This window comes from Theropithecus gelada, chromosome 13 (assembly GCF_003255815.1).
Source record: "Theropithecus gelada isolate Dixy chromosome 13, Tgel_1.0, whole genome shotgun sequence".
Classification (NCBI taxonomy): Eukaryota; Metazoa; Chordata; class Mammalia; order Primates; family Cercopithecidae; genus Theropithecus; species Theropithecus gelada.
In genome coordinates, this window is record NC_037681.1 from 69,025,520 (window position 1) to 69,045,848 (window position 20,329).

Genomic DNA, 20,329 nt, shown 5'->3' on the forward strand with positions numbered 1-20,329 from the left:
TGTATTAATTTAAAGTTTACAATTCAGTGGTTTTTAGTATATTCACAGGAATGTGCATTGTCACTACAGTAAATTTTGGAACATTTTTATCACCCAAAGAAGAGACCCTATGTATTTTAGCTATCGCCCTTCTATTCCCCTGTTCCACCTCTCCCTAGCCCGAAAGCCCTAGTAATTTACATTCTGTCTATATATTTGCCAATTCTACCCATTTCATATAAATGGAATAATATAGTATGTAGTCTTTTCTGACTTCTTTCACTTAGCATCATGCTTTTTTAAGATTCATAGAAGTTGTAGCATGTATCAGTACTCAATTCCTTTTTATTGCAGAATAATATTACATTTTATGGATGTATCACATTTTACTTACCCATTTGTCGTGTAGTGGACATTTGGGTTGTTTCTACCTTTTGGCTATTACAAATAATGATGCTATTGACATTCATGTACAGGTTTCTTTGTGGACATCTCTTTTCATTTCTTTGGGGTGTATAACTAGGAATGGAATTCCTGGGTCATGTGACAGCTCTGCTTAACTCTTTGAGGAGCTGCTGGAGTGTTTTCCAAAGTACTGTACCATTTTGCATTCCTACCAGCAGTGTTTGAGGGTTCTAATTTCTCCACATCCTCTTCAGTGCTTGTTATTACTTGTTTTTTTTATTTTAGCCATTCTGGTGGGTATTAACTGGTATTTCGTTGTGGTTTTCACTTGCATTTCCCTGATTACAAGTGATGTTGACTATATTTTAATGTACTTATTGGCCATTTGTATATCTTCTTTGGATAAATGTTTATTGAGATCTTTTCTCCATTTTTCAGTTAGGTTGTCTGTTTATTATTGAGTTGTAAGAGTTCTTTATGTATTATACATACAAGTCCCTTACTGGATATTTGATTTACAATATTTTCTTCCATTTTATAGGTTATCTTTTAACTTTCTTGATAGTGTCCTTTGAGGAACAAAAGTGTTCAATTTTGATGAAGTCCAATTCTCCATTTTTGTTGTTGTTGTTGTTGCTGATGCTTTTGATGTCATATCTAAGAATCCACTGTCAAATCTGAGGTTATGAAGACTTACCCTATGTTTTCTTCTAAGAGTTTTATAGTTTTAACTCTTAAACTTAAGTTTATGATTAATTTTGAGTTATTTATTTATTTGTTTATTTATTTTTAGACAGAGTCTCATGTGTCACCCAGGCTGGAGTGCAGTGACACACTCTCAGCTCACTGCAAACTCCGCCTCCCAGATTGAAGTGATTCTCCTGCTTCACCCTCCTGAGTAGCTGGGACTATGGGTACGCACCACTGCACCTGGCTAATTTTTGCATTTTTAGTAGAGATGGGGGTCTCACCATGTTGGCCAGGCTGGTCTCGAACTCCTAGCCTCAGTTGATCTGCCTGCCTCAGCCTCCCAAAGTGCTGGGATTACAGGCGTGAGCCACCACACCAAGCCTCATTTTGAGTTAATTTTTGTATATGATGCCTGTGGCTATGCAGTTGTCCCAGCACCATTTGTTGAAAAACCTATTCTTTCCTTATTGAATGGTCTGGGTACCCTTGTGGAGAATCAGTTGACTGTAGATATATAGATTTATTTCTGGATTCTCAGGTCTGTTTCATTGATCTGTCCTACATCAGTACCATAATATCTTGATTATTGTTGCTTTGTACCAAATTTTGAGATCAGGAAGTGTGAGCCCACCTACTTTGTTCTTTTTTTCCAAGATTGTTTTGGTTATTTGAGGTCCCTTGCAATCCCGTATGAATTTTAGAATCAGCTTGTGTCGATTTCTACAAAGAAGTCAGTTGGGATTCTGATAGGGATTTGCATTGAACTTGTAGATCATTTTGGAGAGGGTTGTGAGTTGAATTGTGTCCCCCAAAATAATATATGAAGTTCTAACTGTCAGTACCCGTATGTGTGATCTCCTGTGGAAATAGGATCTCTGCAGATGTCATCAAATTAAAATGAGGTCATATTGGATTAAAGAGAGTCCTAAATCCAATGAATGGGATCCTTATAAGGAGAGAGAGATTTGGAGACAGAGACACAAAGAATTTGGGATTTGGAGACAGAGACACAAGGGGGAAGGCCATATGAAGACAGATGCAGGGATTGGAATTATGCTACCACAGCCAAGTAACACCTAGGGCCAACAGAAGCTGGAAGAGGCAAGAAAGAATTCTCCCTTAGCGCCTTTGGGGAGAGTGTGACCCTTGCCAACACCTTGATTTTGGACTTCTGGCCTCTAGAACTGTGAGAGAACAAATTTCTGTTGTTTTAAGCCAACTTGTTTGTGGTACTTCATTAGAGCAGCCCTAGGAAATTAATACAGGGAGTATTGCCGTCTAAGCTTAGTCGTCTGATTCATGAACATGGTATGTTTTTCCATTTATGTAGCTCTTTAATTTCTTTAAACACATCTTCTAGTTTTTAGCATATAAGTTTTGTGCCATGATGTTGCTTCTCAGAGGATTCAGCCTTGGGCATGCACACAGTCACCCTGGGATGACGATGGTGGCAGGGCTCTCCTTCACTGTCTCCTTCCTTGATCACACCCAGGTTTAAGCTCCGCTGATTGCTGATTGATTGCTCTCATTTTCAATATGCTGTGGGGCATCAATTGTCTATTCAGGGAATCAATTAAGTTTGGGCTCTTTTGTAGGTATACTTATAGACCTAGCGTACACCTAGCAGGGATAGTTTTTTGAGATCAGTGTTTGAGCTTCATTCTGACCCCAGGAGGGCTCTTCTTAGCTATTTCTGTTTCTGGTTCTCTCTGGTAAACCAGCCAGCCCACAGTTTAACTTATATCTCTAATAAATCTATCAATTTCTTCTTCATTGCTTTCACCACAGCTGTAATTTTTTAGAGTACACCCTTAGGCTTGAACTTCTCCACACACTATTACAAATTAAGTCAGTTCCTTAAGAAGAGATTCAGAGCTCTTGTTCTAAGGCTTGCTTATCTCCTGGGCTAACTGGGGGCTGGGGACAGTGATCATACTTTTCTCTAAGTGGCACCCCCTTGTTAGAAACTGAGCACTTAGTGGAGGGGGTAGGCAGCAGCCCCTGGTCTCCTTGGTCTGCCTCTTTCAGGGTGGAACGCCTGTTGATGAGCTGGGGCAAGGGTGATCAGGGCCCCACTTTTCTTGTCAGCACCATGCCCAAGGTAGAGCCTCCATCCTAGGAGTAGGGGCTGGGTGAAAGAAGGGGAACGTTCCCCACCTCTGTCCACACTTGCTCAGAATTTAGCTTCAGTAACACGTAGCTGGGAGCAAGAGGAGAAATCCAGACCTCTCTAGGAGTTGGGAGAGAGGAAGTCCTGTTTTCTTGGTTATACCTATTGGGAATGGAGTTTCTTTCTCCCTGAGCTGTGGGAGGGAGGTAGTGATTCTTGGTTTAAATACCATAGACTCTCACTGTTATTACCGAGTTGTTACAGCTTTTCTTGAGTAAATCATGTGCTGTGTTGCCCTTAGAACCATTTCCAGAGACTTTGTCCTTTTTGCAAATTTTACCGGTTTTGCACAGGGCAAGCAGGTCCACAGAGCTCCTCATGCTGACATGGCAGAAGCACAACTCTGTGATATTTGGGTAAGAGTGTTTTAGCGATGTTCAGCAAATAATGTGTAGGGAATGAAAAATGTCTTATGTAATAACAAGGTAAAAATTCACAAAGACTTTCATTTTACAAAGAATCATGACAGACTTAATCCTGCCTAACAACTGAATTTTGTTTCTCAACCATTAAGAAATATTTGTGGACGTAGGAGATGCAAATCATTTAAATGTGTTTATGTGTATCACCATTATGTCTGAATGTATCTGCCAAGATTTTAAGAGCCATTATTTCTAGCATATGACAAGCAATCTTCATTCTCTATCTTCTCAAAAGTAGAGGGGTACAGTGGACAGTCCATTTTTCAGGAAAATGCTTAGATTTGTGATTTTGATTTCCCTAGGTACAGAGCCAGATGGACTCCTTCGGACAAACTACAGTTCTGTGTTAACAAATGTTGGTGCTGCTCTGCATGGATTTCATGACATTATGAAAGGTAGGCCTTGAAAAAGAATGTAAGCTTAAAACCTTTGCCCGACTTCCTTCGATCTGCCTGAATAAGATTTAAACAAACACTGCCAGGGGTAATAGACCCCAGATAAAGGCTTAGTAGCATTCGGCTTATGTTGAGTGCACAGCTCACTGCCTTCTGCTTTTCCCTTCTGCTTTATTTCTGGAGGTAAACAAAGTGCTGAAGAGAAATCCTTGTGTACTTTAGGCAGAAATACATTACACTGACTTTAGGCAGGTGTGTGAATTGTACGAAACCAGACATGCTGTTCAGAGGCCTTTTGCAAAATACATTGCACTTCTTAGAGCCCAAGCACAAAGGAATTGAGGAAACCAAGGCTTCAAGTCCCCAGAAGGAGTACACTAACTTTCCACCATCCTGTGCATTTTAATGTTTTAAATGCCTTTTAAAGTCCTGTCTTGTTGGGCATAGCCATAAGAAATGAAAGTCTGGTTTTACATTTTGGTCAGTTTTCAATGGCTTCTGTGCTCCTAAAAATGTAGTCTGCTGAAAGGCCGAGGGGAACCTTTTAAAGCATTTCATATGCTTCTTGGCGTGTGATTCTGAGTCCTGACTAATCTACAACTTTGCAATTGCTTGTAGGTTTTTTTCCCTTTCTTTTCCTTTTAGAGACTGTTGGGGTAGGGAAAGCAGGGGAAGGAGAAGAGGGACAGGAGCAATCATTAAGGACTGTTGGAAATAGTCCAAGTGCTTAGATGAGTCATTGTGTTTAGTTAACAGTTAGTGACCAATTACTAATTGCACAGAATTTAAAAATTATTTTTAAAAACTTAAAGCTGTGTTTCATAACATGGAAAAGAGGGATATATTGGGGGACCTGATCTGTGGTACTGGGATTCATTCTTAGTCTCAGCAGTATTACCAAGCACCAGTTTACCATTCACACTAGAGTATGGGCCTTTCTATGGCTTGTATTCAATTATAAGGAACTTTATAATTTTTTTGAGATTGAGTTTCACTTTATTGCCCAGGCTGGAGTGCAGTGGTGTGATCTCCGCTCACTGCAGCCTTTGCCTCCTGGGTTCAAGTGATTCTTCTGCCTCAGCCTCCTGCGTAGCTGGGATTATAGATGCACACTACCATGCCCGGCTAAGTTTTGTATTTTTGGTAGAGATGGGGTTTCGCCATGTTGGCCAGGCTGGTGTTGAACTCCTGACCTCAGGTGACCCACCTGCCTTGGCCTCCCAAAGTGCTGGGACTACAGGCATGAGCCACTGTGCCTGACCCCAATTATAAGGAACTTTGAACGTCACTGTGCTTACAGAATTAACCTTGGTTTCAGAAATCACAAGTTGGATAGGCAATATGGGTGGTAGTTAATGATATTCAACTCCAGTCCTACAGAATTTAGTTTGGCCTATAGAAAAATCCAAGAGATGTTGCTTTTTTCCTGTGTGGCTTTTGGTTTGAGGAGCTAAGACTTAGTTGTAGTCCTCTCTTCCAGAATTTTACTTAGCCTAGAACCAGGCCATTGAAACCTCAAGTACCTCTGTAGCTACAAGTTTTTTAGTTTTGTTTTAAAATTTTTCCTCTGCTGGCTGGGTTAAATAGCTGACACTTATAATACCAGCATTTTGGGAGGCCGAGTGGGAAGATTGCTTGAGCCCAAGAATTTGAGACTAGCCTGGGCAACATAGGGAGACCCTGTCTCTACAAAATGAAACAATAAAGTGAAAAAAAAATAAATTTTCCTATGCTAATACAGGTTGAGCATTCTTAATATGATAATCTGAAATCCAAAATGCCTCAAAATCTGAAGCTTTTCAAGTGCCATCATGACACCACAAGTGGAAAATTCCACACTTGCCCTCACGTGACATGATAAAGTTGTAGTCAAAACTTAGTTTCATGCACAAAATTATTAAAAGTATCATACAAAATTACCTGCAGGCTATATGTATAAGGTATATATGAAACATAAATGAATTTCTTATTTAGACTTGGATCCCATCCCCAAGATACCTTCTTATGTATATGCAGATATTCCAAAATCTGAAGAAATCTGAAGTCCAAAACACTGCTGGTCCTAAGCTTTTTGGATAAGGGATTCTTAATCTATTGGATGATAGGTTGGTCTCAGTGTAAACAGAGGAATTTATTAAAATATGTATCCTACATGGAATTAAAACAGAAGTGACTTAATTGTTTAACAAGTGGCATTTTGTTTTGTAAAAGAGGAGTATATGTAGTCACTTCCAAATGTTGAAGGAACTGAAAAACCAAAGAATGAGGCAGACAGATCCACTTCGTTGGTATAGGGTGATTTACTGGGGTAGCTTATAGACAGAAGAATGGTGTTGAGGCAGTCATAAGATAAGAAGGTCTTTGTACTGCAACCTCCCAGGCACAGGGCTTATATCTTGAGGGAAAAGTACATGTGCTCTGGAAGGAATGTGTAAGTGGGTATAGCATCACAGCCTATGATTTTTTGTAACAGTATCAAGGGTTGTTTTGGAGGAAACTTATATGGAATACATGTTTTTATATAAAGAGTAATATATCAACTAGACATTTTGGAGGTATTCCCAGACTCGGGGTTAGCCAGAAGTTATATAGCAGATTAGTATTTAAAAGAAAGACACTGTTTGTTTGTTTGTTTTTTATGATTTCTACTTTATTCTAAAGTGACTATAGTATAGTCTGTAGTTGTAGTTATGAAAATATATAGACCAATGTTTCCCAAAGTTTAGTATGTATACACATCATCAGATGACTCTTTTTTCCCCCCAACTTTTATCTTAAGTTCAGGGGTAAATGTGCAGGATGTGCAGGTTTGTTACATAGTTAAATGTGTGCCATAGTGATTAGCTGCACAGATCATCCCATCCCCTGGACAGTAAGCCCAGCATCCATTTGTCATTCTTCCTGATGCTGTCCCTCCCCCCATCCCCCACCCTCCATCAGGCTCCTGTGTGTCTTATTCCCTGGCATGTGTCCATGTGTTCTCATCATTCAGCTTCCATTGACAAGTAAGAACATGCAGTATTTGATTTTCTGTTTCTGCTTTAGTTTGCTGAGGATAATGGCTTCTAGCTCCATCCGTGTACCTGCAAAGGACGTGATCTCATTCCTTTTTATGGCTGCATAGTATTCCGTGGTGTATATGTATTACATTTGCTATAAAATAAAGATACTTTTTTTTGAGATGGGTCTCGCTCTGTCACCCAGGCTGGAGTGCAGTGCTGTGATCTTGGCTCACTGCAACCTTTGCCTGCCAGGTTCAAGCGATTCTCCTGCCTCAGCCTCCTGAGTAGCTGGGACTACAGGTGTGCATCACCATGCTGACTAATTTTTTTGTATTTTTAATAGAGACGGGATTTTGCCATGTTGGCCAGGCTGGTTTCAAACTCCTGACCTCAAGTGATCCGCCTGCCTCGGTCTCTCAAAGTTTTGGGATTATAGGCGTGAGCCACTGCACCTGGCCCAATGTCAAAATCCTAAAATTCACAGGAAACCATAAAAGGGGCCTGAATAGCCAAAGCAAACAGCTGAAACAATAAAGCTGCAGGCATCACATTAACTGACTTGTACTGCTTTATAAAGTCATTTAGCAAAGTAGTGCACATAGTATTTTACCCTTCTCTGCCCTCTTCCTTGTAACGTACAATGAGAAACAGAAGAGAGTACACATTGTTCCAACCCAAAGTGCTGGGATTATGGGCGTGAGGTACCGCACTGGCCAAGAGTGTCTTTATTTTAAATTTTAATCCACTGTGTAACTTCTGACTAACCCTGAGTCTGGGAATGCCTCCAAAATGTCAATTTAATATATTACTCTTTCTTATTTTTTATTTTAAAAATTTTTTTTTTTTTTTAAAGAGGTGGGGTCCTTCTGTGTTTTCCAGGCTGGTCTCAAACTCCTGGACTCAAGTGATCCTTCTGCTTCAGTCTCCCAAAGTGCTGGGATTACAGGCATGAACTACCATGCCCAGCCTAATGTATTACTCTTTATATAGGAATACCTATTCACTGTAAGATTCCTTCAAAACGAACTTTGACGCTATTACAAATCATAGGCTGTGACTCCTGTAGCCACCCACACATTCCTTCCAGTACACACATACTTTTTCCCCAAGATATAAGCCCTGCGTTTGGGGGTTTGCCATGCAGCGATCTGTTTTGCAGCCACCGAAGACCATGCTTCTGTCTGTAAGTTCCTCCTAGTAGATCTTCCTATACCAATAAACTGGATTTGCCTGCCTCGTTCTTTGATTTCTCGGCTCCTTCAGCATTTGGGGGTTGTGTTGCAAATACAGCCCTTTCAAGGAACATATTCTAAATGATAATTGTTTGATCTTTAGTCTCAGAGGTGTAAAGTTGGTAGACTCATGGGAAACGTAAAAGGAAAAAATCTATGGTCTAAGCCACATGATTCTTTTGTACATTTTGGAGTTAAAATTTAATGTCAAAAAGCACTCTAAATAATTAAAAATAAACTTTTTTTTTTTTTTTTTTTTTTTTTTTTGAGACAAAGTCTTGCGCTGTTGCCCAGGCTGGACTATAGTGGCATGATCTTGGCTCACTGCAACCTCCCACTCCTGGGTTCAAGCAATTTTTGTGCCTCTGGCACCCAAGAAGCTGGGATTACAGGCACATGCCACTACACCCAGCAATTTTTGCATTTTTAGTAGAGATGGGGTTTTGCCATGTTGGCCAGGCTGGTCTTGAACTCGTGACCTCCAGTGATCTGCCCACCTTGGTCTCCCAAAGTGCTGGATTACAGGCGTGAGCCACTGCATCCTGCCAAGAGTAAACCTTGTGATTGCGAGAATGACTATAATCAAGCTACAATAGCATTGTTCTTAGTATTGTACTTTTTTCATGAGTACCTCAATTACCATCAACCAAGATTGCTTACCAGCCAAATTGTATTATTATAACGTTGTATACTTCCAGTAAAATATTGAGTAAAACTGATGTGTAGAAAAAAAAATGTCTGTTAGGGATGAGCAAGTTCTGTATGCAAAAAGCATTCAGTACTTATAGACTGTTGGTGGGATGTCAATTAGTTCAACCCCTATGGAAAGCAGTATGGAGATTTCTCTCATTTTTAGAGTTCTAAAAATAGAATTACCATTCGACCCAGCAATCCCACTACTGGGTATTAACAATCCCACTACTATGTTCACCATTTGGCTGATGGGCTCAATAGAAGTCCAAACCCCAGTATTACACAATATGCCCGCGTAACAAACCTGCACATATACTCCCTGCCTCTAAACTAAAATATAAAAAACATAACAAAAAACATTCAGCATCCTAATTGAATTTTTATACACTTGGACATCTTATGACTATATTGAGGATAATAATTTCTTTTCAAAAATATATTGAATGTAATAGTAATGTGCCAATTGGTTGGTTCCTTTTCTGTGACAGCTGTACCATAGTAATATAATATGTTAACAATAGGAAAAACTGGCTAACGGGTATAATGAAACTCCATAACTTTTCTATAAGTCTAAAACTATCCTAAATCAAAGGCGTATTTATACAAGTGTATATAAATATAGGAATATATTAATTATTTTTAAATTCCCTAGTTTTAAAATGTTAGTGAAAATAATCTCATTCATGGACCATAGTAATTTTGAGTTAAAATATCATGATCATTTCAGGTTAAATCTCAAATACTATTTCTTTGCAAATAGTCTTATTTCCTCCATTAATTATCTATAGTCTAAAATCAACTAAATGTCTTGATTCTGAATGAATGATATTCTCTGTGTACAAAATGGCTATAAAAATTTTCATGTTTTGTGATTTACATATATAAATATATATAATTGTATGTATTAGCTGATATATACAATTGTATATACAATTAATATATTAACTAATATGTGCAATTATATACAATATAATTAATATATATGTGTATATATGTATGCCTCTTCTATGCTTTCCTAACTACAGGCCTTTATTGTAATATCCTTGGACTGGAGACAGTTGCACAGGAAGCCAGGCACTGGAGTATCCAATCCGTATTTGGCTGTGCAGATATTTCTCATTGCTAGCTAGGGTGTGCACTAGAAAACTAGCTATGGTCCAGTAAGGATTGTGAGACATTGTGGTTGTGTTGGCTATTCCTTTCCAGCCTCATGGGTTGTTTATATAAGTACAAGATCATTTCTCCTTAATGCCTATTATACTATCAAAACAGTGGTTTTTAACTGGTAAGTACTGGTCAGGATCATTTACCCAATGTTAGAATTAATACTCCGATGAGGAAATCTTGGTAGCTGTAGTAAAGACAACCAAGATGGTGTTCAGAGATCCTTACTTCTCTCTGTTCTTTCCATGTAGATTTGTGACCTAATTGATATTCAGTGCAATCCTGACACTTGAGACCATTCTTTGTCAAATTTACTTTATAAATTTAGAAGAATAGATGTGAGAAATGAATGGGCTGGTTATTTGTATGTGACTTACGTATAGACAATAATGAATTTTCTTTTAATTGCTTTTATAGATATTTCCAAACATTATAGTCAAAAAGCTACAATAGAGCATGAACTTCCAACAGCAACACAGAAGCTGATAACAACTAATGACTGTATCCTGTCATCAGTAGTGGCATTAACAAATGGAGCAGGAAAGGTAATTCTTTTCTGGCTTGTATTGATGTTAAAACTCTTAAATATGTGCTTTTTTTTCTGAATGACATAGGAAAATGGATCTGTAAAAGGATTTTGGAATATAAGGGTTTAAGGTAAAATAAAGCTGTCTCCCTTTCCTCTGCTTCCTACCCAGTATTTACTCTGACGTATTATTTTAAGAGAGGGATCTCTCACTATGTTGCCAGGCTTGACTCAAACTGCTGGACTCAGGGGAGTCTCCTGGGTGGCGGGGACTATAGGCACATGCACTGCATGCTGCTTCCCTACCTAATGTTTAAAGCAATATGACAGTGACTGTTGAGCATTTGTCTTGAGTGTGTAGATCAGTCCCTGTTTATGTTTTAATGCAGTATTGGATGATTAGAAGATTCTAGGTAGTCTCAACATAGATCCTTGTGTATATGAAGGGTCTGCCATATACAACACTGGGAACATACAAAAAAAGAAAACAAACCCACCACAATATACGTTCCATTAATATTTTGTTTTTTTCCTCCTAGTGTTTTTGTATTTTTTTTTTTTTTTTTTGGTAATACTTGTGATAATAGTACCTCTGTGGTTTTGTATCTTAATGAGCACTTTAAAGTGACTTCAACGTGTGTCTTTTCGTTGAACCTTTAGTAGTAGGTCATGATCGTCTGGATCATTAAATACTTAATTTTCGCTGTAAACTGACTAAAGTGCAGTTTCTTTAAGAATCCTTTGATAAGCCAGATGCAGTGGCTAACACCTATAATCCCAGCACTTCAAGAAGCTGAGGCGGGAGTATTGCTTGAGCCCAGGAGTTCAAGACCAGCCTGGGCAACATGTCAAGACCTCATCCCTACAAAATTAAAAATTAGCCAAGCATGGTGATGTGCGTCTGTGGTCCCTGCTACTTGATTGACCCAGGAGGTTGAGGCTGCAGTGAGCCGTGTTTAAGCCACCACACTCTAGCCTAGGTGACAGAGCAAGACCCTATCTCCAAAAAAAAGAATGTTTTGATCATGGATTTTCCTGTTTCAGCAGAAGGTATATTCTCAGAGTATGCGTTCATGTGGCTGTCATCAACAACTTTAATGATTAAGATTTCTCTGAGAATGTCCTACATGTATAAAACCAAAAGGACTGTGTTCAGAACTATCTTAGCCCATTTATTTCAGCAGACTGAGCATGATTTCCAAAGGAAATGCTTATCTCTGTGTCTGTCTTTATATACTCTTCTGCTTCTGACAGGTTGACCATAATAGGAACAAATATTCTTCAAGTGATTTACAAGTCAGAAATGATCATAGATCATGTTAGACATTCCAGTGTCATCTTTTTCAAAGTTAGACTGGTCCTGTGACCACTTGCTATACTGTGGGGTCGTGATTAAAACGTGTTATCTTTAGATTCCATCAGCTTACAGATCTATGTGGACAGAATTCCTGAGCCAGAGGACCATCCCCTCTACCTTCTCTTTCACCTCCTTCATCCACGGCATGCCAGATGCTTTCGGAGGATAATCCTAACTTTGATTCAGTTGAGAAAAATTATATAAAAAGAGAATGTTGGTATTTTATGAGTCTCTGTATTTGCCAACTGTTTTGTTTTTTTTTTTTGAGACAGAGTCTCACTCTGTTGCCCAGGCTGGAGTGCAGAGGCGCCATCTCAGCTCACTGCAAGCTCCACCTCCCGGGTTCACACCATTTTGCCGCCTCAGCCTTCTGAGTAGCTGGGACTAAAGGCGCCCACCACCGCGCCTGGCTAATTTTGTTTTTGTATTTTTAGTAGAGACGGGGTTTCACTGTGTTAGCCAGGATGGTCTCGATCGCCTGAGAACGCTGAAATAATTAAATAGTTGTATATTTCATAGTTTATTTTAGCTTTACTTTGCCTGAAACCATAAAATGTCATCTCAAGGAAAGATATTTGATCTTCACTCTGGAATTTTAATAAATGGTTTTCAACTGAAATATTTGAACTAATGTTAGTTGGTGTCAGCTTAATACTAAATACTTAGCTGATATGATTTGAGGAACCTAATTTTACAGTTCATAATTTCCTTAAGAACCCAGTAGAAGAGTGTAGTATATTCATATTAAAAAAAGTCTGGAAAATGTAGAAATATTAGAAAAAAGAAAATAAACCTCACAATATACTACCATGATCCAAATGCAAACAACTGCATGAATCCATGTCATTCACAAGGACTATATAGCTCAAGATTTTTGGAATCCTTACTTTATTGAATACTACCTAACATAGAATTTCATTTGATATAGTAAAATATCAGTGAAAAATATAACCTTTCAGACCATTAGTAATTAATTTTTGACCAATTTTTGCCAAAGTAGAATACTCTGTTTTACAAATTACTTTTTAAAATTTACCAAACTACAATATTCTTTAATGTATACAAGACTGTAACTTTTCTGGCTAAAGCATTTAGCCAGAATGGGAGGCTCAGGCAAGAGGATTACTTGAGTCCAGGAGGTTGAGGCTGCAGTGAGGCCTCCTACCTCAGTCTCCGAAGTAGCTGGGACCACAGATGCACACCGCCATGCCTGGCTAATTTTTCAATTTTAAAGAGGTGAGAGGTCTTGTCATATTGCCTAGGCTGGTCTTGAACTCTGGGCTCAAACAATACCCCCACCTCAGCCTCAAAGTATTGGGATTACAGGTGTGAGCCAACGCACCTGGTTTATCAAAGGATTCTTAAAGAAACTGCACTTTGGACTGGGCGCAGTGGCTCATGCCTGTAACCCCAGCACTTTCGGAGGCCGAGGTGGGTGGATCACGAGATCTGGAGATCGAGACCATGGTGAAACCCCGTCTCTACTAAAAATAAAAAAAAAATTAGCCGGGTGCAGTGGCAGGTGCCTGTAGTCCCAGCTACTCGGGAGGCTGAGGCCAGAGAATGGTGAGAACCGGGGAGGTGGAGCTTGCAGTGAGCCGAGATCGCGCCACTGCACTGCAGCCTGGGGCGACAGTGTGAGACTCCATCTCAAAAAAAAAAAAAAAAAAAAAAAAACTGCACTTTGGGCTGGGCACGGTGGCTCACCTGAGGTCAGGAGTTTGAGACCAGCCTGGCCAACATGGTGAAACCCCATCTCTACTAAACACACAAAATTAGGCCAGGTGCAGTGTCTCACGCCTGTAACCCCAGCACTTTGGGAGCCCGAGGCGGGCGGATCACGAGGTCAGAAGTTCAAGACCAGCCTGACCAACATGGTGAAAACCCGTCTCTGCTAAAAATACAAAAATTAACTGGGCATGGTGGTACGCGCCTGTAATCCCAGCTACTGGGCAGCTGAGCCAGGAGAATGGCTTGAACCCAGGAGGTGGAGGTTGCAGTGAGCATAGATTATGCCACTGCCCTCCAGCCTGGATGACAGAGCAAGACTCTGTCTCAAACAAACGGACAAAAATACAAAAATTGCCTGGGTCTGGTGGCAGGCATCTGTAATCCCAGCTACTCAGGTGGCTGAGGCGGGAGAATCGGTCAAACAAACCTAGGAGACGGAGGTGGCAGTGAGCCGAGATCGTGCCACTGCACTCCAGCCTGGGCAACAGAGCGAGACACCGACTCAAAAAAAGAAAAAGAAAAAAAAAAGAAACCACACTTTGGTCAGTTTGTAGTGAAAATTAAGTATTTAATGATCCAGATGATCATGATCTACTATTAAAGGTTCAATGAAAAGACACATGTTGAAGTCACTTTAAAGTACTTGTTAAGATACAAAACCACGGAGGTAGTATTATCACAAGTATTACCAAACACTAGAGATTCAAAATCATGGCTCAGAAAGTTATAGCAATAGATCTTTGTGGCTGCTTACATAGAGTTAACAAATGTTAAATCTGTAAATGACAGTCTACTGAATTTTCAGTCTTTCTTTTCTGTATTTGTAATTTATAAATTGAGATTTATAGAATTAAATTTAAATGGAGGTTACATATTCAAGATACTGTGCTATATCTTCTGTTAGAATATGAAATATTCAAAGTTAAAATATAAATGGAATCTAGAAATCCAAACATGGATATTTTAAGAAGAGCGGCAGAAATCAACGAGGTAAAGAGCTCATGAAAGTCACCTACAGAATCAATGAGTATCAGTCTTGGTTTTCAGGAAGAATAGAAATTGTCTAGAAAAGGACATGTCAGAAATTTGTTCTATTTATACTGTTATCCTCTTTTTATTATAATCCATTGCCTAGGTATTCTCAAATAAATAAGTGTGGGCTTTGGGGCAGGTGTTGGAATTTCATTTCCATTTCCGTTCTCAACATCTTTAAACTTTGCTGCAAAAACTATTAGATATATATTTTAGATATATTGTTGGAAAACAAAATCTGTTTTCTTGTCACACTTTGTTTAGATTGCATCCTTCTTCAGCAACAATTTGGACTACTTCATTGCTTCACTGAGCTATGGACCTAAGGCAGCGAGTGGATTCATTAGTCCTCTTTCCGCTGAATGCATGCTACAGTATAAGAAAAAAGCTGCTGCCTATATGAAGTCTTTGAGAAAGGTTTGTTAGCTGCTGTTAATGGTTAAATCACAGGAAACATCAGGAATCATTCTATAGAATGGCAAGAGTTTTTCTGCAGTTTATATTGCTGACATTTTATACGATATTGGGGTGCAGGTTGTTGGTGGGTGTTGGGGGAGGACTGTGGGGAAGAGGAGGTGACAGGACCCGGACTTTACCTGATAAGCAGCATTGCCTATATTCATAGGCCATGTTGGACTCATGTCCCAAGTGCCTGATAAAGTGCCTGGGGTGAGGTAGCCAGGCAAACAGTAAATATTGAACTTCAGAAACTCGTAAACTTGTGGAAACAGAACAAAGAGAAATATGTGTGTGATTTTTTTTCTGAATAAGAATATGCGGTTGTTGCAAAAAAAAAAAAAAGATACTACAGTACATTAAGAAGAAAATTGTGGTCACCTGTAATCCTACCACCCAACTGTAGCTACACTTGACTTTGTTAGAAAACAATATATTTATATCCAAAAAATGTTAGTATATGTTGTGAGTGCACGTGCACACACATACTATAAAAAGCAGAATGTATTTAGGTGCATAGACTGTTTTAGAATTTGTTTTCTCTTAATGCATTGAGGATATATTTATATGTATCTCAAAAATTGTATCTATAAAATACATGACTCAAGGGACATCATTAAAAAAGAATGAAAGAAATAGGAATAATAAAATATAAAATATAATATAAATTACTATTATATTTTTTTATTTTTTAGCTGCTCCTTGCAGAGCAGGGCTAACTTATAGACAGTGCACCCAGAGCTGCCAGCTGTCATCATTATTTATAGTGTTTCCTTCTGTAAATGTATAATTTAATTCATTGCTGGTAGATATTTAAGTTGTTGCCTGTTTTTCACTGTTACAGTGGAGTGCTACAGTGGATATTCTTGCACATGCAATTTGTGCATTTTACTTTTTTCTCTTCATTTCTTTAAACATTTTAACTATGCAGTGCATAAACACGTTCTTATATTAAATTTGATCATTACAGGTAAATTATAATCCCTAATTCCAGTTCCTCTCTAGAGGTAACCATAGTTTTCAGTTTGATGTGTAACCTTTCAGGCTCTTTGAGCATTTATAAGCATGCAATCTATAAACAATACACAGAATTTTTCTTCCTTCCTTCCTTCACTTTTCTTTTGTTCTTTTCTCTTTTTTTCTTTTCTTGTCTTTTTTTCTTACCAAATGCATGTTTCATTGTGCAGTTTGCTTTTTTTCTTTAAAATAATGATTTAGAGACTGTCTCTATCATTACATGTGGTACTCACTATATTCCTTTTAGATACGGCATAGAATTCTATAATATGGATGTTCCATAGTTTGTTTAGGTTTCCCTTAATTGGTAGGCATTTAGGTTAATTCCGCTTTTTTACCGTTACAATAATACTGCAAGGGATAGCCTTGTAAATGGTTCCTTGGGCACATGGGTGGAATATGAGAAGTAGAGTGTTGTAGGCCATGTGGCTTGTACATTTTAAGTTTTAATAGTAGTTGCCAGTTGTCCTTCAAAATGGGTACTCTGAAGGATACTTCCCACAGTATAAAAGCTACCTATCTCCCTATGTGAATTGCTGGTTCAAAGTCTGTGAATGTTTCAAATTTTGGCATGTTTTTCCAGACTATACTCCAGGGAGGTTACCTATTTATAGTTTGCCAGTAGTAGAAATATGAATTTAACCCATGCATTTAATATTTGTCCATCTCAGAAGTTTCTTGCTGTTGTTTTGGTTTATATATCTTTGCTTGTTAATGAGATGGAACGTCCTTTCATGGTTATCACTTGTGTTTATTGTATAAATTCTCTATTCAGGTCATTTACCTATTTTTAAATAAATGTTTCTAAGTAGGATTGAAAGAGCTCTCTCTATATTAAGAATGTTAATTTTGTGTTTATGTGGGAAGTATTTTTCCCTAGTTTGTTGTAGTAGTTTTTCAAAATAGAAGTTTTTATTTTTGTATCATCAAATAGGTTTTTTTCTTCATGGTGATCATTCTTAGCCAGGGTTACTTTCCAAGGTAGTCACCTCTATTTTCTTCCAGCATTTTGCAGTCTAAATTTTTACATTTGGACAGGCAGCCTGTAGTAGCTGGAAAAAAATACATAAATAAATTTTTAGATTTGGATCTTTAATTCAACTAGAATTTATTCTGATACAAGATGTCAAAGAAGGATCTACATTTTTTTTTCAATAATTAGCTGGTTGTTTTTGTATCATTTATTTAGTCCATCTTTTCTTCAGTCAGAAATGCAGTATTTGCCAGATAATAAATTTTTATGTATGCTTCTGTTTGTTTCTGGATTTTCTATTCTGTTCTTCATCTGTCTATATTGGTGCAAGTCCATATGGTTTTAGTTAGTGTAGCTTCTGCTGATGCCCCGTGACTTATGATGGGATTACGTCCTGATAAGCCCATTGTATGTTGAAAATATTGCAGCCGGGTGCAGTGGCTCATGCCTGTAATCCCAACACTTTGGGACACCAAGGTGGGAGGATCACTTGAGCCCAGGAGCTGAAGATCAGCCTGGGTGACATAGGGAGACCTCGTCTCTACAAAAAAAAAAAAAAAAAAAATTAGCCTGGCATGGTGGTGCATGCCTGTAGTCCCAGGTACATGCTTGGGAGGCTGGGCTGAGGCAGGAGGAGCCCTTGAATCTGGGAGGTCAAGGCTGCAGTGAGTCGTGATCACAGCACTGCACTCCAGCCCAGGGTGACAAAGTGAGACCTTGTCACAAAAAAAGAAAAAAGTCAAAAATGCATTTAATGTACCTAATCTACCAACCTAGCCTGCCTTAAATGTGCTCAAAACATTTACATTAGCCTACACTTGGGCAAGTCATCTAACATAAAGCCTATTTAATTTAATTAATTAATTTATTTATTTTTGAATCAGAGTCTTGCTCTGTCACCCAGGCTGGAGTGCAATGGCACGATCTTGGCTCACCACAACCTCTACCCCCTGGATTCAAGTGATTCTCCTGCCTTAGCCTCCCACAGGCTCCTGCCACCACGCCTGGCTAATGTTTTTTGTATTTTTAGTAGAGACAGGGTTTCACCATGTTGGTCAGGCTGGTCTCAAACTCCTGACTTTAGGTAATCCACCCGCCTCGGCCTCCCAAAGTGCTGGGATTACAGGCATGAGCCACTGTGTCTGGCCTTATTTATTTATTTTTGAGATGGCATCTCACTCACTCTGTCACCCAGGCTGGAGTGCAGTGATGCAACCTCTGCTCACTGCAGCCTCTGCCTCCGGGATTCAATGGATCCTCCTGCCTCAGCCTCCTGAGTAGCTTGGATTACAGGTGTGTGCCACCACGCCCAGCTAATTTTTGTATTTTTAGTAGCATCAGGGTTTCACCATTTTGGCCCAGCTGGTCTCAAACTCCTGACCTCAAGCCATCCATCACCTCAGTGTCCCAAAGTGCTAAGATTACAGGAGTAAGCCACCAATCCTGGCCAATTTTGTAATAGTGTTGAATGTATCATATAACTTACCGAATACTGTACTGAAAGTGAAAAACAGAATGGTTGTATGTATGAGTATTCAAAAGTATGATTTCTACTAAATGCACCATTGTAAAATCATCAGTTGAACCAAGGTAAGTCAGTGACCATTTATAATTGTTATAAATTCTTTATTATTTTTCCCTTTTTTTTTTTTCTTTTTGAGATGGAGTCTCCCTCTGTTGCCCAGGCTGGCATGCAATTATGCAATCTCTGCTCACTGCAACCTCCGTCTCCCGGGTTCAAGTGATTCTCCTGCCTCAGCTTCCCTAGTAGCTGGGACTATAGGCGTGTGCCACCACACCTGGCTAATTTTTATATTTTTAGTAGAGACAGGGTTTCACCATATTGGCTAGGCTGGTCTTGAGTTCCTGACCTCGTGATCTACTCGCCTCGGCCTCCCAAAGTGCTGATATTACAGGCATGAGCCACCACACCTGGCCTATTATTTTTCTTTTAAAAAATTATCTTTCTTTTCACATGTACTAAAGAAAATAGTCTACTTTGACATACATCTGAATTTATTGTCATACCTCGTTTAGCATTCTTTGTGTATGTTGGATGCAGGGAAGGGGTGATACAGTATTTTTTCTTTAATTCTTATGATGCTTTTTTCATAGCCCCTCTTGGAGTCTGTGCCTTATGAGGAAGCACTGGCAAACCGCCGCATCCTTCTCAGCTCTACTGAAAGTCGAGAAGGCCTTGCACAGCAAGTATGGCACTGGGAAAACCATGGAAATTGTTAAAGAACAGAAATGTTAAATCCCCCAAAGAAAGTTTTTAAGATATGTAGAATGATTCAAAAGTCTGCATAAACATGTGAAATGAATTGTTTAATACATACTAAAAAGCAAATAGACATAATTTGTTGAAAAACATGTTTACACTCTAAGTCATCTTGATTCAATTGGTGTTATAATTGGAACTAAAGTACTATCAGCATACTTTGGCCATGATGATTAATTCTTTTTTTTAGGTACTAGATTTAAATGTCTGAAATACTAAAGTACAAGAGGGGGCAAGAGCTAGTGACTCTGAGTTATTTTCATTTCTTAAAGGAGCAGGAATGAAAAATTTGCAGTATTTAGTAGTCAGTTGAATTTGGGGAGTGGGTGGGAGTGGGAGGCACCGTCTTTTTCAGAAAAAAAGGAAAAAAAAATATATGTATATATTTGTCCATGGTTGCTGGCTCATAACTCCCATAGTCCTTGTTGCAGTAAATGGAATCTCTCTCTCTGATCTTCTCTTGCCCTCTTTTTACTTGCCTAAGGCAGGACTCTAATCTGACTATATGGCATTATAGGGCATAAGACCTTCATTCCAGAGGAGGTCTTGCCCCATACCTTAGAGGAAGAAATGCTGCTGCACAGAGAAGAATCTAAACTGACAGGGCTTATTGGGTTTTGTGGGGTTTTTTTTGACATGGAGCCTTGCTGTGTCTCCCAGGCTGGAGTGCAGTGTCATGATCTCAGCTCGCTGCAACCTCCGCCCCCTGGGTTCAAGCGATTGTCCTACCTCAGCCTTCAGAGTAGCTGGGATTACAGGTGCATACGACCATGCCTGGCTAAGTTTTGTATTTTTAGTATAGAC

General features: G+C 39.0%; 1 protein-coding gene across 4 annotated transcripts in view; it reads left to right on the forward strand.

The window, feature by feature from the left end:
• The window catches only part of PPP1R21 (protein phosphatase 1 regulatory subunit 21), a 70,817-nt gene that overhangs the window by 34,557 nt on the left and 15,931 nt on the right, over nt 1–20,329 (forward strand). For 3 of the 4 annotated variants that reach the window (XM_025354856.1, XM_025354852.1, XM_025354854.1), the window contains exons 13-16: nt 3,969–4,061; nt 10,570–10,697; nt 15,063–15,215; nt 19,360–19,452. In XM_025354856.1, the coding sequence (XP_025210641.1) occupies nt 3,969–4,061; nt 10,570–10,697; nt 15,063–15,215; nt 19,360–19,452 (467 nt within the window). The remainder of the gene's footprint in view (nt 1–3,968; nt 4,062–10,569; nt 10,698–15,062; nt 15,216–19,359; nt 19,453–20,329) is intronic. The other variant, XM_025354855.1, reaches the window with a different exon arrangement.